This window comes from Solanum stenotomum, chromosome 11, assembly GCF_019186545.1.
Source record: "Solanum stenotomum isolate F172 chromosome 11, ASM1918654v1, whole genome shotgun sequence".
NCBI classification, from domain to species: Eukaryota; Viridiplantae; Streptophyta; class Magnoliopsida; order Solanales; family Solanaceae; genus Solanum; species Solanum stenotomum.
The window spans coordinates 43412495-43432084 of record NC_064292.1 but is presented as its reverse complement, the minus strand read 5'-3'; the positions used below and the strand labels follow the sequence as shown (position 1 = coordinate 43432084).

The 19590-nt window shown below is 34.7% G+C and overlaps 2 protein-coding genes across 3 annotated transcripts in view; one reads left to right on the top strand and one right to left on the bottom strand.

The window, feature by feature from the left end:
- Positions 1-19590, top strand: part of LOC125845946 (disease resistance protein RUN1-like) — a 53312-nt gene that overhangs the window by 663 nt on the left and 33059 nt on the right. The window contains exons 2-5 of the mRNA XM_049525429.1: positions 772-1408; positions 15050-15511; positions 15906-16178; positions 16260-16990. Of these exons, the coding sequence (XP_049381386.1) occupies positions 772-1408; positions 15050-15511; positions 15906-16178; positions 16260-16990 (2103 nt within the window). The remainder of the gene's footprint in view (positions 1-771; positions 1409-15049; positions 15512-15905; positions 16179-16259; positions 16991-19590) is intronic.
- LOC125845042 (dephospho-CoA kinase-like) overlaps positions 7587-19590 on the bottom strand; it is a 98118-nt gene continuing 86114 nt past the window's right edge. The window contains exon 4 of one of the 2 annotated variants that reach the window (XM_049524457.1): positions 7587-7757. The gene's annotated coding sequence lies outside the window, so the exon portion shown is untranslated. The remainder of the gene's footprint in view (positions 7758-19590) is intronic. The other variant, XM_049524453.1, reaches the window with a different exon arrangement.

Sequence of the window (19590 nt, the reverse complement as noted above, 5' to 3'; positions counted from 1 at the left end):
TCATTAATTAATTGCTGCAAATAATTAGCTCGTTTCTGCAATCAATTTTATTTTTTTTCATTATTTTTGCATGACAGTACTATTCAACCTCTAGTTAATGTTTTATTACCTTTATTTATCGATAGATGGTTGTTCAGCAGTGTTGGGTAAGTGATAGCAGTAAATCTGTTGCGCCTACTGATCAAGGATGCAGGAAATGCATTACAGACCCCTACTTTCTTCTATCCAAGGGAAAATTGTCCTTTATGATTTCAGATCCACCTATTGAAAAGAACTACTTCATAGCATCAATCTTAAAAGTTATTTGATGAAATTGCCCTTTAGTTCTCCTCGAGACTTCTTACATATTTTCTAAGAATAAAGGCTAATTTGAAAATAATAGTAATTAATTTTGTGTTGTGTTTTAAAAGAAACACTTATTTTGGGTTGAAGGGGATAAATGATTTCTTCTCACATGCCTAATAGGCATAAATAATTAATACATGTACTGGTGAGGTAGGTATTCGGTGAATTAACTGAGGTGAAGTTGTATGGAGGGGCCATCTGTGTATTGGTTTACTACTTCTTGACGTTTTTCTGGATTATTCCCATCCATCTTTTAGTTACTAATTTTGATGTCCTTTTTGAAAAGCAAGAAAATAAAATTATTTTCCTTTCAAAATTTTATTACTTCATGACTTGATCTTGTTTAATTTCTTACAGAATACCTTTTCTCCCTTACAAAAATACTACTACTATTTATTTACTACTACCATTTTTCCTTTTGTGCAGTAGTGAAGTCAAGTTCATTGAGATGATTATCCAGGAGGTAGAGGGTAAATTAAACAAAAAATATATGGACATTGCAAGGCATCCAGTAGGAATTAATTCTCGTGTTAATGAACTAATAAATAAGTTGTCATGGACGGTGTCAAGTGATGTCATGAATGTTGGAATCTGGGGCATGGGGGGGGTTGGTAAAACAACCTTAGCAAAAGCCATCTTCAACCAAATTTCTCCAAATTTTGATGGTAGCTCCTTTCTTCATGTTGGATCGGAAGTTTCAAGGGGGGATAGCTATTTGGTTGCTTTGCAAGAAAAGCTTCTCAAGGATACTCTCAGGAAAAGAATTGACGTCAGCAGTGTCGACCATGGAATTGAATTGATTAAACAAAGGCTTCAATCAAAAAGAGTTCTCATAATCCTTGATGAGGTTGTTGATGACGGACAAATATACTCATTAGTGGGAGGGAAGAATTGGCTTGGTCCTGGCAGTAGAATTATCATTACCACGAGGGACGAACGCTTGCTGAAATGTTCCACAGGTGATGTAAAATATGAGGTCAAGTGTATGACCGAAAGTGAAAGTCTACAGCTTTTCTGTTGGCATGCTTTCGAGAATCCCTTCCCTCCAGAAGACTTTGTGGAGGTCTCTGAAAGTGTGGTAACATATGCACAAGGGGTTCCATTAGCACTTGAAGTTTGGGGATCCACTTTAAATAATAAGAGCATGGAACACTGGAAATGTGTCATTGAGAGATTGAAGCAAAACTGTCACGATTCGATAGTAGAGAAACTGAGAAAAAGCTATGATGGTCTCCGTGATCATACAACTAAGGAAATATTCCTTGATATCGCATGTTTCTTTGAAGGATGCGACAAGGAAGATGTTTCTAAAATCCTCAGCAGTTGCGGTTTCTTCCCTGAAATTGGAATTAATGTCTTGATCGACAAGTGTTTAGTAACAATAAATGAATCCAATCAACTGAGTTTGCATAATCTGATTAGAGATATGGGAAGACAAATTGTTCGTAGAGAATCCAAATATCCAGGTGAACGTAGCAGATTGTGGGATCCTGATGATATTCGTGATTTGCTTACTGGACACAAGGTAATGGTTCATTCTACTTTGAAGCCTGACCTATATTTTCCCAAGATTAGAAAACAAGGTCTCCTCAAAATTTGTTTTAGAAAAAAATTCTTAAGCACTACCTTACTAAGCAGTTTACCAATGGAAACTTGCTTTGCTTTTTAGCTAGTCAATGTGTCATATATAACTTACTCTCATGCATCTTTTAAAGTCCTTATATTTATACTAAAATTTCTTCTTCTATGGATTACAAGTATCTGAAAAACAGTTGAAAGCCAGAGAGAAGTGTTTTATGATACTCCCGTTGTCCTACAATATTGAAAATTTTAACCTAATCACTATAAGATATCCTCTGAAGTGGGCATTTTCAACTCCAGGAAAATGCTGCTAAATCTTTTTAAAAAACAGTAACAACAGCAACACTGCCAAAAACTAGCTAAACAAAGTATAAACTTTTATTTTTCTTGGTTACACATATCCCCTCTCTGCATTTAACACAAGGATCTATTGTAAGAGCAGCATGAGCTACCTTTTGGTTCATCATTTATATAAAAAAATACTTATCATATGCGTGTAACATTAAATTCACAAACATTGTAATTTTAGAAGCTCTGCATGTGTTGGTAATTTCATTATTGACCTTATACCAGATGCGGGTCCCAATCCATGTAGAGTAATTTTTGCTTCTTTTTTAGTCTCTTCCTCAAGGAATTATATCAATTGGCATGAGAAGCACACAACCATACCCAATGCAATATTAAGCATTGAATTGAGCCATTAGCCAATGAGGTGCTTCACTTTTCTTTGATTATGTAAAAGAATTAATAGTTTGACCCCCCTACACTACTGACTTTATTCACCTGAGCTCTCTATTCTAAATCTTGATCAATAAATTTCGAACACATCCTGTATGTCTTGATGGAACTGATCATTTCTCATCATGAATCCAGGGAGGGGAAAAAGTTGAGGCATTGAAGCTAGAAGAACCAGTATTTAAGGACATGTGTGTGAGTACAAAAGTATTTTCAGAAATGAAGAACCTGAGACTCCTCCAGATTGATCATCTTACTCTTCAAGGAAGCTTCAAGGACATGTTGACAGAGCTTAGAGTGTTAAAATGGCATCATTGCCATTTGGAACACTTCCCATCGGATTTGCATTTGGACAAACTTGTTAGTTTGGATGTGAAATACAGTAGCCTCAAAGAGTCCCCTAGGACAAAGGTCTGATGTTCTACAACTTTACTCCTTGATTTTAAACAATTATATCTGCTATTCCGGAGTTAATACATTGCTTCATTTGTTCAGCACTTAAGGTGTTTGAAGATTATGGATCTGAGCTATTGTGAGAGCCTAATGAGAACTTCAGACTTCACTGGTTCACCAATGCTTGAGAAACTAGTTTTTAGAGGTTGTTCGAGTTTGACTGAGGTGCATTCATCAATTGGATATTTGGAGGTTCTCGGGTATTTAGATTTCACTGGGTGTAAGAAACTCCAGGGACTACCTGATAGCATCTGCAAGCTGAAATCGCTCGAGAAGCTATATCTGAATTATTGTACAAATCTACAACAATTGCCTGCTGACATGGGGAATCTTAGGCGTTTGACGGCACTTTATGCAATGGGAACATCTATTAAACAACTACCAGTGTCTTGTGGACTTCTGAAGAATCTTCAACTCTTGGAAGTGGGAAATGGCTGCAAAATTTTACAACCTAGATCTCGTCTTCCCATCATTTCATCCTTTTTAGCATCAAAAGATCATGATATTCTTCCATCTTCTATTATAAATTTACCGTCCTTAGAAGTTCTAAAAGTTCCTTTCTTCAATCTGTGCCAAAGAGATATTCCCAATTGTCTTTGCCGATTATTCTCACTGGAAGTCTTAGATTTAAGTGGAAATAACTTTCACAGCCTACCCTTCACTCTTAGTCACCTATCCAAGCTAAAAACCCTTAGCCTCTATGGATGCCCGAATCTCCTTATGCTCCCAAATCTTCCTTGTAACCTAGAAGTACTATCCACAAGGAATTGCAGGTCACTAGAAATGCTTCCAGATTTGTCAAGTGCAAACAGATTGCAACTGTTGGATTTCTGTGATTGCAGTAAATTGGTTGAGATTCGGGGCCTTGAGAACCTTAAATACTTGAAGTATATGAATGCAATAGGTTGTATGCTCAGAAAAAATCCTCTAGCTGAAAGCTTCTTCAAGGTTGGTTGCTCTGTCACTTGTATAATTCAAACATTGTTGTTCCCTTATACATTTCTCTATGTAATACCTTTTCTCTGATTCATGTTTAGGCAAATTCTGCACTCAATGGCGTAAATGTTTTTCTTCACTGTTATGAGATTCCTAGCTGGTTAAGCTATCGGGTTGTGGGATCTTCAATATTTTTTATTGTTCCACAATACATGGAACAAGAATTCCTTGGCATGATTGTTTGGGCTATTTGTGAACCTCAAGGAGAACATTGTGTTGGAACCCCCATTGCCATCATCACTGACCTGACAAATGGGATTGAATATCCTCTTTTTGGTGTAGATATTGCAGTACGGTATGTGAGTTATGCATGGGTGAGCTATATGCCAAGACGACATTTCAAACGCCCAATCAAAGGCGGTGAGAAAATGATGGTTTCTATCAAAGAGCATCATTCATCAAAGGAAGGTTTAGTAAAGAAGTTTGGGGTTCATCTTTTGTTTGCAACCAGCCCAAAAGGAAAGTCATTCCTTTCAAGCAGATTGTGACAGAGATGATGGAGTTTTGAGGTCTTGCTTTTGATTCAGGTTTAATATTTTTCCAACTTTTCTTTGGCTGCTGGGGTTTTGATAAACATCCAACCTGAGAACAAGTATTGTGTGCATGCATTTTGTAAAACCTTCCTACTTTCATTCTGACTATATATGGCAGTTTCTAATTATTTTTTTTATGGTTGATATTGTGGTAGCAGTTAAATGTTATGTACTTTTAGAATTAGATGTTCAAAATGATCTGGTTTTCTTTGAAATATAATCTATGCAATACAAAAAGAGGTAGTACCTAAAAGTTCTCCTAAATTATTCACGATTTGCAAGTATAATACTTTAAACTATAAGGTGTTATATTACTTCTGAGCTTATAATGTTCTTTAAGCCAAAGCTGTACAGGTAAAACACTACTTATCTGGACTATGCTTTGTCAGAACAAATGGAGCTATTAGAACCTGCAGATTTATATCTTCACTCTTTATGCCTATATATCAAATGGTTTTTTCTGGTTCATTTTATTTTTATCCGAAAATGTGAGATCTTCAAGTACAAATATTAGGAGTTGTCCCTCAAAGCTTGTTTTCTAATTTAGACTGCTTGCTAGGCCGGAATAAACGGAACTGCGGCTGCTACAAATACTATTATTCTTGTATAATAAGAACTAAAGAGAACTCCCATTTTTCACTTCTGGAGTGTGTAAGTAAGCATGATCCGTTGATTGGGACATTCTGCTTATTGCTAAGAGGACAGTAGAAACCCATGAAAATGAGACCGTTTTCTGTTATAAATTTAATGCATGTTATTTCCAGTTCATTTTGTTTTAAGTCTGAGGAAGTGAGATTTTTAAGTACAAATCTTAGAGAGTTAAATTTTTTAAAACTGAGATGACATGCTAGGCTGGTGGAAGTGGATTACTGGTTGCTACACTTACTATCATTCTTGCGTTGATAATTAGAATTAAAGAAAACTTGCAATTTTCAATCTTGAAGAGTCGGCATGATCAGCAGTTTGGGATATTTTGGTTACTGTTCAAAGGATTTTAAGTAACTTCATGAAATTGAGATAGTGGAGTTTGAAATGCTCTGTATGGTTCCTTGGTTTGTGTTCTATTACAACAAAAGGTTATATTTGATCTGTGTTGGCCTAGTGTGTTTTTGATTTTTTTTTTTTGAAACCGGTAATGTTGTATTCCTCAGAATTAAGGTATGCTGGAGACCTCCAAAAAGGTAGTAACAAGCTAAAACAAGAGACTAATTACAGTAATCCTAAAATATCTATTAATTGTTCAGCATTTTCTATACAATGTTCTTTACACCAAAAGTAGAAAGTTGCAATGCAGCTCCCTTTGATTTTCTGAATGCTATTGAATCTATCTTCAAAGTTTCTTCCATTCCTCTCCCTCCAGATAGTCCACCAGATGCAGTGTGGGATTATTCTCCACCACTTCTTCTGTGTCTTGCTTCCCCCTCTCCTAATCCAGCAACTTAACAAGTTTGCTGTGTGCTCTGGCATTGACCATTTTGTCTCTGTTAAACTGAGGAACATAGTCCAAAGCTGAGATGTGACTTTACAATGGAGAAACAGATGATTATCTGTCTCTCTAGCCTCACTACATAACATGCATCTGGACACAATTGGCAATCCGTTTTTCTGCAGGATCTCATGAGTGAGGCAAGCTTTCGTGATTACTAACCAAGCAAAGCACTTGACTTTAGTAGGAGCCATACTTTCCCATACATTCTTCCAAGGACCTATTTTGTTCTCAGGCATCCAGGATACCTCCTTTCTATAAATTCTGCCTACAGAGAACTTGCAATCCTCATCATGTTTCCATCTAAAAGTGTCATCTTGCACTTGCGTTTGTTTTAATTGTTACTCGACTAATGAAAAACACTCAGTTGGATGTTTTGGAACTTTTTGGGACATGTCTTTTGTCTTCCTAACCCTTCGTTATAGATTTCAATTACTGTTCAATAATGATTATGGAAATGGATGTTGCTGATTCTTCATATTGCATGCTCTGCTTGCAGTAGCTTGTGGTTCCATTGTGGATGTTTGCTTTCTCTTTGGTATTCAGAACTAAATCTAGGCTTTAGTTTAAGACATTAAATGTCAAGCAATCTTTCTTGTTTTGGTAATTTTTTTTCCAAGTTTAAATACATCTTACAACTTCCAATCTCACTAGTGATACATGCCTCTTTTACTTTCAAAATGCACTTACAAATAGGCGTACGCTTTGGGCAACTTTTATTCCATGAAATACTGGATACACTTCAGTTAGTTATTAAAAGTTGCCAAGATATAAACAAAGTCCCTCCTGTAGTCTGACGTAAAATAAAGATAAGTTACAGGTATCATAATCATAATTATGCTCTATAATTCTATCAGAATCTCCCAAGATCTATATACATAACTAGTAATGAACCTCAACCTAAACTGTGTTTCTCCTGATTTACTCATGTAATGGATGGGATCGTGCCCCCTCCCTCCATCTTAGAGTCTTGACTGTGACTTCATCATGGAAGATTGCATCTTTGTCAAAAGCTTAATTGAAACAGGGTCAATCCAGTTAACATGCACCAGGACTTCTAGTATATATGTCCAGATGATGTGATGAAGGTAAATGTCAACTTGGGTTGTCCTCTAGACCTTCTTGATTCACACATGGATGAATTCGTTGGTAGCTCAGGTGTACACTTGTGCACAATAGAATTAAACAGGAATAAACTTGATATCAACTTCTTATGCAAAGGCATAAATATTGTACGTTTATCGGTTATGATCACTTTTCGATTGAGTACCAAATATAAGAATGATTTGGTTCTGGAAATGAACTAAATCATATCATCTTACCTAACTGACACCCCATCTGAAATACTCCATTGAAACCACATAAAATAACATGTCCTTTGAAACTATGCATGTGTAGGAAGTTCAGCTAAAGACTGACTTGGTTCTATCCTTTCCAGTAAAGAAAAAAAGCTTGCTTATCGACTGAACAAGGACTGTAATACCGTCCGGAATTGCTGAAACCAATCATTACATGTCCAGCTTGAGAGTCAGCATATTGATAAACTCGTTAAACATCACGTTCAGCCCTTAATACAGCATCCATCACAAATGGCAACGGCTTTAGCAGTAAGAGATGACCTGTCACAACTTGTCGTGGATACAGACATTAAAAGATTGACGATATTTGCCTGACGTAGAGGCAATCAAGAAAGCCGCATAAGTGAATATATAACCTACAAAAAAGTGAGCTAATCCAACCAATAGTTCAGCCATGAAACGAGCAAGCCATTGTGGAAAAATATAATCTAGAATAGGTATCATTAAAGCCAGAATAAGTACAGGTAGTGATGCCATCAAAGAGAAAATTTTATATCATCAAAGGAGGCAGGACCAATGACAACGATAGGAATAGTACAGAATTGACAATATAAACCTCATTCCATTCTGACTGGGTTTTTGCTGCATTAATTCTCAAATCAATCAACCTACCATTAGCACAGAAACATTAGTTCCTAGCTTCCCAAGATAGTCTTTAACTTAAAAGGTTAGATAACACAAGGAGTTCTGCTAAGTTCCAGTTTTTGTCTTTAGCAGGGCAAACTGTGTCTCTACTACTACAACAAGAACAATCAGATTTAAGACCAAAATCCATTATACTAGATCACTAGTACAAATACCTAGATTTAAAACCATGGACACTACACCTTATTTTCTTCCGACAAAATTTTTGCAAACTACAGATCTCCTTATAAAAAGAATCAGGTATTTTGAAACAATAAATAGTATAAACAACAGGTTTAGCAACCAACAATAATTTAAGCAAGATTTCTTTAACCACACAGCACACATTTTTCTTTCCAACCTTTTTTGCTTCAATAAAAGTCAGCCATTAATAATTTAATGAGTCAAAAACCCCAATTGGACTCCAAACTGTAGTAGAAAATCTCATAATAATTCAAGAGTATAATTGGAAAGAAGTTTTTAGGAGAATCTTAAACCAAACAGAAGATTAAGTGCGAAGCAATGAATCAAACAGCTGATAAGAAATAACCTCTGCATTACTAATTCTTGCCTAACTAATCAAACTGCTATTTGTCTGACCCACATAAAATTCGATCTCAGATAGACTATTTATTCACATATGGAGGCAAAGCTATATCATGGCGTTCGATGAAGCAAACAATAGTTGCTACTTCTTCAAATCATGCAGAGATAATAGTCATTCATGAAGCCAATCGAGAGTGTATATGGTTGAGATCAATGACTCAACATATTTTGTAATTATGCGGTTTTTTTGTGCAAACAAAAACTCCAACAATATTGTATGAAGATAATGTTGCTTGCATAGCTCAATTAAAGGGAGGATATATCAAAGGAGACCGAACAAAGCATTCTTTTTCACACATGATCTTCAACAAAATGGTGAGATAAATGTTCAACAGATTCGTTCGAGTGATAATTAATCTTCCAGATTTATTCACTAAGGCATTGCCAACATCAACATTTGAGAAGCTAAGATATAAGATTGGAATGCGTCGTCTCCGAGATATCAAGTAAAGTTTTCATCAGGGGGAGTAAAATACGCGATGTACTCTTTTTCCCTTAACCAAGGTTTTGTCCCATTGGGTTTTCCTAGTAAGGTTTTTAATGAGGCAGCACTCAAGGCGTATTACAAGATGTGTGTACTCTTTTTCCTTCACTAGGCTTTTTCCCACTGGGATTTTCCTAATAAGGTTTTAACGAGGCACATTATCTATAAACATCCAAGAGGGAGCATTACAAATTCATTTAATTGTGGATATTTATTTTCATCAATAACCTAACGTAATATATTAATTTAATGTAAGCCTTAAAGATGTACTAACGTATTTGGTTTAAGATTGTAAACGGGTGAATTCTACATCCTATAAAAAGGTATTCTTTACCCTTAAGAATGACACACTCGAAGAGATTAAATAAGAGTCTCAACTTTATACTTTCCATCACAATTTGTCTCCCTATATTGTTTAAGTATTTTTGTATTTTCCTCTTGTTTTACAACAAATATGACAATTTAGCCTTACTAATAAAAAAATCGGTACAACCATAAAATAGAGGTGGAATCACAAACCAATCCAACATGCCAAAATCTCTCTACCATCTTCTCCTCTTTCATCAGGAACGGATATACATTGAGCTTTTTGAATGTTCGAGCATCCATTAATTTCATTCGAATAGACTATATTTATATAGAAATTTCAAGTAATGGTATTAAATTAAAAAATGAGCATCCGTATAAGAAAATGTGAATTGGCACCGGTGGTCATACATGGGTGCTAAAGGTTGGCAACAAAACATTCCAAGCTGCTCTTTGGGTGATTTTTTCTAGATAAGCTTTTATTAAAATCGAAAACGTTTTTTTTATCCAAAATAATATTATTATAGTTCTTCATATTAATTTTTTCGATATTGTGTTTAGATGTGCTTGTCTTTTTTTATGAGTCATAACTTTGTTTATTCTATTTTGTGATTGGTACTTAAGAGAAACATCGACTTTAATTCTGAATCTGACATTGGACACATTTGTTGATTTCTCTCCACTGGAGGCCTTTTTTCACTGCCGCCAACAATCCCAAAATCCATTATAAACAAAATTCCCTTCTCATACTCATTTGATTATATAGATAGGATTGTTCAAAATCCAATCGAAATTGATAATTTGAATCGAAAAAAAGTTATTAGTTATCGATAATAGGTTATTAGTTTAACGATTTTGATAACAATTTTGATTTTCTTTATTATCGGGCTATCAAGTCATAACAGTTTGAAGTTTTTTCTTAACAGGTTAATCGATAATCCAATAGTAAATTGATAAACTATATTTATATCATTTGGTATATAAAGTCTTTGACTTAGAATTTAGTTTCCTATTTTTATTTCTGACAGTCTCAAACTTTCGATTATAAGATGCAATGTATCAATATAATTCATGTGCAAGGTTGATTTGATTTGTCACCTTGTTTCTAAGTGATTTTCAATAATTTATTTTTGTGTCGAATCTTAAACAATTAAATCAATAACCAAATCGATAACGATCAATAACAGATAAATTGATAATCGATAAGTTAAGTGTTCTACGACGATTTAGCATGTCCACAAGTCAATAACTAATAAACTTTAAAATTGGACCTAACTGACCGAAACAGCCCTAATTACTATCGGTGATCCCCATGATGATTTTATCAAATATTGTTAAAAATATCTTCTTGAAAATTCCTAATCTCAACATTGTCTAATGTAATAATTTGTCGGTAATTGCCGATATCTCAATCACTTAATCTATTATAATACTTCCATTAAAACCTTAAACAAAGCATATAGAGGCATCATATCTTATTTTATTATAGAAATGATCTCTTATTGAAAGAACTTGGAATTAGAAAAATAGCTCGCCTAGATTTATGTTTTTATTTTATTCTTTAAGAAATTTCTTAAATAAAAGCATTCATACAATTAACTTTAAAGTAATTAAAAGATCAGCACTATTTGACTAATCATAGAGTTTAGCATTAGTAGGGGTAAATTTGTCACGTCATAGTTTTTTATATTAGTAAGTAATAAATAGATATGAAAATTTGTTACAATAAAATTAAATTAAGGGAGGTAAGCACAATTTCGTAAATCAGAAAAAAAGATTAGTGTGAATGAACTAAACCTAAAGGAAAGTCTCTTAAATTATTCTTATTTTTTAATATTTTAATTTAAAATGAAGTGCTTATATATCATACATTTGTTTAAATAAATAAATAATAAAAAAAGTACTTATATATTCAACGGAGAGTTTGCTTTGGCAGAGGACTGATAAAAGGGTTTTCACGTTAATTATGGAATGTGACCGAAAGTAAACAAAAAAGTAGAAAGAGTAAATTAATGAGTTGACATTTCACTCAATGAAAGCTTAAAGTGAGAAACCGGAAATTGCCTTGCAAGTTCGTTTTTTACTTTTATTTAACCTTTTGCTAGTTCTCTTACAAGTTTTTTTTTCTCATCTGGTTCCCATACTCATTTGAATTCACTTCGTAAAGTTCATATTGAATTATCAAATGCGATTTCTAGCCAAGGAATTCAAACTCGAACCTCTTAATTTAAGATGAAGGAGTATAGTTGATAGTTCTCTTACAAGTTGTTATATTTTCTAAAGAAACAAAACATATTTATCTTATATAAATAAGGGTATGCAAAAATTGAACCGAAAAAAATTGATATTGATTTATTGCTATTAGGTTATTGGGTTAACAAATTTTTAATAATTTTGTAAATTTTTTTATCATTATCGATTCAGATTTGGGTGGCTACTTGGTCTTCTCCTTCTTTGGATAAGATTAGTTGGGACCTACCTTGATGAGTATGTGTTGTCTAAAGATCAGTTTTTGTGACTTAAAGCTCGTGGAGAATTATGTTAAGAGGACAAAATTTTACTAAGATCAGTGAGGTTTTTGTGCATTATGAGTGTTCGGTGGTTGGTTCTGGCTTCACTCCTGATTTAGCAGGTATTAGTTCAGATTTTCTCGTAATTATTTGGGAAAAGGATTCATCTCGATGGTTGTGCTGTGGTTTAGAGAGGTTCGGTTCATGGGTTATAATGAGTTGTTGGCAAGAAAATTGGGTGCTTATTATCGGCCTTAATCAAACGTCTCAGATTTGAGCTCTGAGTATGGAGAAAATTCTATTGGGAGCACTATCCCAAAATGGGCACTGTAGTGCACGATCTGAATTTAGCTGGAGCTCCAATGAAGACTCCTTACACCGGATGAAAAACCCAAAGAAAAATGAAAAATCCCTACCAAAATAGAAAAAAATAAACAAGACCTGCTAGCATTTTGTGATAAAATAAATTAAGCATCATATTTACAAAGACATCAATTTGATGAAAACCAGATGGCTTTGATCATACAAAATTGCTATGTAATTGATTCAGGTATTAACTCAAAAGAAATGGAATGTCAGTGAAATTACATGAAAGCACTTTTGACCATGTCAACCTTTTCTTCAAATAAGTCTATGAGGAAATTGACCGAGGGCGGCTCAACATAATTTGTGGCCTAAAGCGAAATTTTTATTAGAGGCCTAAAATCTATATAAATCTTTTATATAAATGATTTTTCAAACACTTTTTTTTTTAATTATTAGTTTTAAGTAAGATTTTATCAATTCAACATTGAAAAACATCATTTTATTGAGATAATTATTATATGAATTATTAACACAATTTTATAAGTAATAAGTTGATAAACTTTAAAGATAAGAGTTAGAATCATAGAATTTGATTCAAAAAGTTGATAACTTGGTATACCTACTTTAATATGAAAATTAACAAATAAATTAAAAAAAGAATTTATAATGCACTTTGTTCAACACTTTTCGACTATTGATTCATATTTTTGAGAGTGTATTACTCTAACTATCAAAGATTTGAAGAAATAGAGTGCAAAAAGAGTTACAAAGGATAAATAATGTGAGTGTTAACGAAGAAAATGTAAAAATCCAAAACAATATTTTCTAAATTTCTTCTATTTGAATGGGGTTGAGAAACATAATATTTTATTTATAAAAATTTTATAGGCAAGAGCCGGCCCTAATTAATTGCCTTGCAAGTTCTTCTTCCTCTTTAATTAATCTTTTGCAAATTCTTATAATACAAATGTGTACCATATTTTCCAAGGAAGAAAGAAAGCATATTTATCTATCCTATACTATATAAGCAGTCATTTGATCTTTATGGTTTCTACCCACCCTCAAGGATTTATACAAGAGTATACTTCCCCTGTATATGAGACCCTTCACCCATGGCAAATTTGTATTCACCATGTTATGATGTTTTCTTGAATTTTAGGGGAAAAGATGTACGCAGAACTTTTTTAGATCATCTCTATAAAGCATTATGTGATGTTGGAATTAATGTGTTTAGAGATGATGATGAACTTCCAAGAGGCGAGGCCATTTAAGGGAGTTTACTTGAAGCAATTGAAGAGTCAAAAATTTCTCTTGTTGTTTTCTCCAAAAAATATGCATCATCTAAATGGTGTCTTAATGAGCTGGTCAAAATTCTTGAATGTAAAGAAAAACTTGGACAGCTCATTATTCCTATTTTTTATGATGTTGATCCTTCTGAAGTACGCCGTCAAACTGGGAAAATTGGAGATTCCCTTGCCAAACATGAATCCAATTCAAATTTATGGAGAGCTGCACTTACTGCAGTTGCAAGTTTATAATTAGCTATAGATCTCATTAATTAATTGCTGCAAATAATTAGCTCGTTTCTGCAATCAATTTTATTTTATTTTTTCATTATTTTTACATGACAGTACTATTCAACCTCTAGTCAATGTTTTATTACCATTATTTATCGATATATAGATGGTTGCTCAGCAGTGTTGGGTAGTAAGTGATAGCAGTAAATCTGTTGACCAAGGATGCAGGAAATGCATTACAGACCCCAAATATGATTTCTTCTCACATGCCTAATAGGCATAAATAATTAATACATGTGCTGGTGAGGTAGGTATTAACTAAGGTGAAGTTGTATGGAAAGGCCATCTGTGTATTGGTTTAGTACTTCTTGACGTTTTTCTAGATTATTCCCATCCATCTTTTAGTTACTAATTTTGATGTCCTTTTTGAAAAGCAAGAGAATAAAATTATTTTCCTTTCAAAATTTTATTACTTCATGACTTGATCTTGTTTAATTTCTTACAGAATACCTTTTCTCCCTTACAAAAATACTACTACTATTTATTTACTACTACCATTTTTCCTTTTGTGCAGTAGTGAAGTCAAGTTCATTGAGATGATTATCCAGGAGGTAGAGGGTAAATTAAACAAAAAATATATGGACATTGCAAGGCATCCAGTAGGAATTAATTCTCGTGTTAGTGAACTAATAAATAAGTTGTCATGGACGGTGTCAAGTGATGTCATGAATGTTGGAATCTGGGGCATGGGAGGGGTTGGTAAAACTACCTTAGCAAAAGCCATCTTCAACCAAATTTCTCCAAATTTTGATCGTAGCTCCTTTCTTCATGTTGGATCGCAAGTTTCAAGGGGGGATAGCGGTTTGGTTGCTTTGCAAGAAAAGCTTCTCAAGGATACTCTCAGGAAAAGAATTGACGTCAGCAGTGTCGACCATGGAATTGAATTGATTAAACAAAGGCTTCAATCAAAAAGAGTTCTCATAATCCTTGATGATGTTGATGACGGACAAATATACTCATTAGTGGGAGGGAAGCATTGGTTTGGTCCTGGCAGTAGAATTATCATTACCACGAGGGACGAACACTTGCTGAAATGTTCCACAGGTGATGTAAAATATGAGGTCAAGTGTATGACCGAAAGTGAAAGTCTACAGCTTTTCTGTTGGCATTGCTTTCAAGAAACCCTTCCCTCCAGAAGACTTTGTGGAGGTCTCTGAAAGTGTGGTAACATATGCACAAGGGCTTCCATTAGCACTTGAAGTTTGGGGATCCGATTTATATAAAAGGGGCATGGTAGAGTGGAAAAGTTTCATTGAGAAATTGAAGCAAATCCCTCACAATTCGATAATAGAGAAACTGAGAATAAGCTTTGATGGTCTCCCTGATCATACAACTAAGGAAACACTCCTTGATATCGCATGTTTCTTGGAAGGATGGGACAAGGAAGATGCTTCTAAAGTCCTCAGCAGTTGCGGTTTCTTCCCTGAAATTGGAATTAATGTCTTGATCGAGAAGAGTTTAGTAACAATAAATGAATCCAATCAACTGAGCTTGCATAATCTGATTAGAGATATGGGAAGAGAAATTGTTCGTACAGAATCCAAAGATCCAGGTGAACGTAGCAGATTGTGGGATCCCGATGATATTCTTGATTTGATTACTAGACGCAAGGTAATGGTTCATTCTACTTTGAAGCCTGACCTATACTTTCCCAAGATAAGAAAACAGGTCTCCTCAAAATTTGTTTTAGAAAAAAATTCTTAAGCACTACCAGATGCGGGTCCCAATCCATGTAGAGTAGTTTTTGCTTCTTTTTTAGTCTCTTCCTCAAGGAATTATATCAATTGGCATGAGAAACACAAAACCATACCCAATGCAATATTAAGCATTGAATTGAGCCATTAGCTAATGAGGTGCTTCACTTTTCTTTGATTAATTAATAGTTTGACCCCCCTACACTACTGATTTTATTCACCTGAGCTCTCTATTCTAAATCTTGATCAATAAATTTCGAACACATCCTGTATGTCTTGATGGAACTGATCATTTCTCATCATGAATCCAGGGAGGGGAAAAAGTTGAGGCATTGAAGCTAGTAGAACCAGTATTTAAGGACATGTGTGTGAGTACAAAAGTATTTTCAGAAATGAAGAACCTGAGACTCCTCCAGATTGATCATCTTACTCTTCAAGGAAGCTTCAAGGACATATTTAAGGAGCTTAGAGTGTTAAGCTGGAATGATTGCCATTTGGAACACTTGCCATCGGATTTGCATCTGGACAAACTTGTTATTTTGGATGTGAAACACAGCAGCTTCAAAGAGTCCCCTAGTACAAAGGTCTGATGTTCTACAACTTTACTCCAATTTGAACAATTAAATCTGCTATTCTAGAGTTAATACATTGCTTCATTTTTCCAGCACTTAAGGTGTTTGAAGATTTTGGATCTGAGCTATTGTGAGAGCCTAGTGAGAACTTCAGACTTCACTGGTTCACCAATGCTTGAGAAACTAGTTTTTAGAGGTTGTTCGAGTTTGACTGAGGTGCATTCATCAATTGGATATTTGGAGGTTCTCGGGTATTTAGATTTCACTGGGTGTAAGAAACTCCAGGGACTACCTGATAGCATCTGCAAGCTGAAATCGCTCGAGAAGCTATATCTGAATGATTGTACAAATCTACAACAATTGCCTGCTGACATGGGGAATCTTAGGCATTTGACGGCACTTTATGCAATGGGAACATCTATTAAACAACTACCAGTGTCTTGTGGACTTCTGAAGAATCTTCAACTCTTGGAAGTAGGAAATGGCTGCAAAATTTTACAACCTAAATCTCGTCTTTCCATCATTTCATCCTTTTTAGCATCAAAAGATCATGATATTCTTCCATCTTCTATTATAAATTTACCATCCTTAGAAGTTCTAAAAGTTCCTTTCTTCAATCTGTGCCAAAGAGATATTCCCAATCGTCTTGGCCAATTATTCTCACTGGAAGTCTTAGATTTAAGTGGAAATAACTTTCACAGCCTACCCCTCACTCTTAGTCACCTATCCAAGCTAAAAACCCTTAGCCTCTATGGATGCCCGAATCTCCTTATGCTCCCAAATCTTCCTTGTAACCTAGAAGCACTATCCACAAGGAATTGCAGGTCACTAGAAATGCTTCCAGATTTGTCAAGTGCAAACAGATTGCAACTGTTGGATTTCTGTGATTGCAGTGAATTGGTTGAGATTCGGGGCCTTGAGAATCTTAAATACTTAAAGTATATGAATGCAATAGGTTGTATGCTCAGAAAAAATCCTCTATCTGAAGGCTTTTTCAAGGTTGGTTTCTCTGTCACTTGTATAAATCAAACTCTGTTGTTCCCTTATATATTTCTGTATGTAACACCTTTTCTCTGATCCATGTTAGGCAAATTCTGCACCCAATGGTGTAAATGTTTTTCTTCACTATGATGAGATTCCTAGCTGGTTAAGCTATCGGGTTGTGGGATCTTCAATATCTTTGATTGTTCCACGATACATGGAACAAGAATTCCTTGGAATGATTGTTTGGGCTATTTGTGAAACTCAAGGAGAACATTGTGTTGGAATCCCCATTGCTATCATCACTGATCAGACAAATAAGATTGAATATCCTCTTTTTGGTGTAGATATTTTAGTATGGTATGAGAGTTATTCATGGGTGAGCTATATGCCAAGACGACATTTCAAACGCCCAATCAAAGGCGGTGAGAAAATGATGGTTTCTATCAAAGAGCATCATTCATCAAAGGAAGGTTTAGGAAAGAAGTTTGGCGTTCATCTTTTGTTTGCAACCAGCCCAAACGGATAGTCATTACCTTTGAGCTGATTGTGACAGAGATGATGGAGTTTTGAGGTCTTGCTTTTGATTCAGGTTCAATATTTTTCCAACTTTTCTTGGGCTGCTGGGGTTTTGATAAACATCCAACCTGAGAACAAGTATTGTGTGTATGCATTTTGTAAGACCTTCCTACTTTCATTCTGGCTATATATGGCAGTTTCTAATTATTATTTTTTTATGGTTGATATTGTGGTAGCAGTTGAATGTTATGTACTTTTAGAATTAGATGTTCAAAATGATCTGGTTTTCTAAGAAATATAATCTATGCAATACAAAAAGAATTAATACCTAAAAGTTCTCCTAAATTATTCACGTTTTGCAAGTAAAATACTTAAAACTATAACGTGTTATGTTACTTCTGAGCTTATAATGTTCTTTAAGCCAAAGCTCTACATGTAAAACACTACTTATCTGGACTATGCTTTGTCAGAACAAATGGAGCTATTAGAACCTGCAGATTTATATCTTCACTCTTTATGCTATATATCAAATGGTTTTTTCTGGTTCATTTTATTTTTATCCAAAAATGTGATCAAGTACAAATATTAGGAGTTGTCCCTCAAAACTTGTTTTCTAATTTAGACTGCTTGCTAGGCCGGAATAAATGGAACAGCGGCTGCTACAAACACTATTATTCTTGTATAATAAGAACTCCCATTTTTCACCTCTGGAGTGTGTAAGTAAGCATGATCCGATGATTGGGACATTCTGCTTATTGCTAAGAGGACAGTAGAATTCCATGAAATTGAGACCGCTTTCTGTTATAAATTTAATGCATGTTATTTCCAGTTCATTTTGTTTTAAGTCTGAAGAAGTGAGATTTTTAAGTACTAATCTTAGAGAGTTAAAAATTTTGAAACTGAGATGACATGCTAGGCTGGTGGAAGTGGATTACTGGTTGCTACACTTACTATCATTCTTGCGTTGATAATTAGAATTAAAGAAAACTTGCAATTTTCAATCTTGAAGAGTCGGCATGATCAGCAGTTTGGGATATTTTGGTTACTGTTCAAAGGATTTTAAGTAACTTCATGAAATTGAGATAGTGGAGTTTGAAATGCTCTGTATGGTTCCTTGGTTTGTGTTCTATTACAACAAAAGGTTATATTTGATCTGTGTTGGCCTAGTGTGTTTTTGATTTTTTTTTTTTGAAACCGGTAATGTTGTATTCCTCAGAATTAAGGTATGCTGGAGACCTCCAAAAAGGTAGTAACAAGCTAAAACAAGAGACTAATTACAGTAATCCTAAAATATCTATTAATTGTTCAGCATTTTCTATACAATGTTCTTTACACCAAAAGTAGAAAGTTGCAATGCAGCTCCCTTTGATTTTCTGAATGCTATTGAATCTATCTTCAAAGTTTCTTCCATTCCTCTCCCTCCAGATAGTCCACCAGATGCAGTGTGGGATTATTCTCCACCACTTCTTCTGTGTCTTGCTTCCCCCTCTCCTAATCCAGCAACTTAACAAGTTTGCTGTGTGCTCTGGCATTGACCATTTTGTCTCTGTTAAACTGAGGAACATAGTCCAAAGCTGAGATGTGACTTTACAATGGAGAAACAGATGATTATCTGTCTCTCTAGCCTCACTACATAACATGCATCTGGACACAATTGGCAATCCGTTTTTCTGCAGGATCTCATGAGTGAGGCAAGCTTTCGTGATTACTAACCAAGCAAAGCACTTGACTTTAGTAGGAGCCATACTTTCCCATACATTCTTCCAAGGACCTATTTTGTTCTCAGGCATCCAGGATACCTCTTTTCTATAAATTCTGCCTACAGAGAACTTGCCATCCTCATCATGTTTCCGTCTAAAAGTGTCATCTCGCACTTGCGTTTGTTTTAATTGTTACTCGACTAATGAAAAACGCTCAGTTGGAT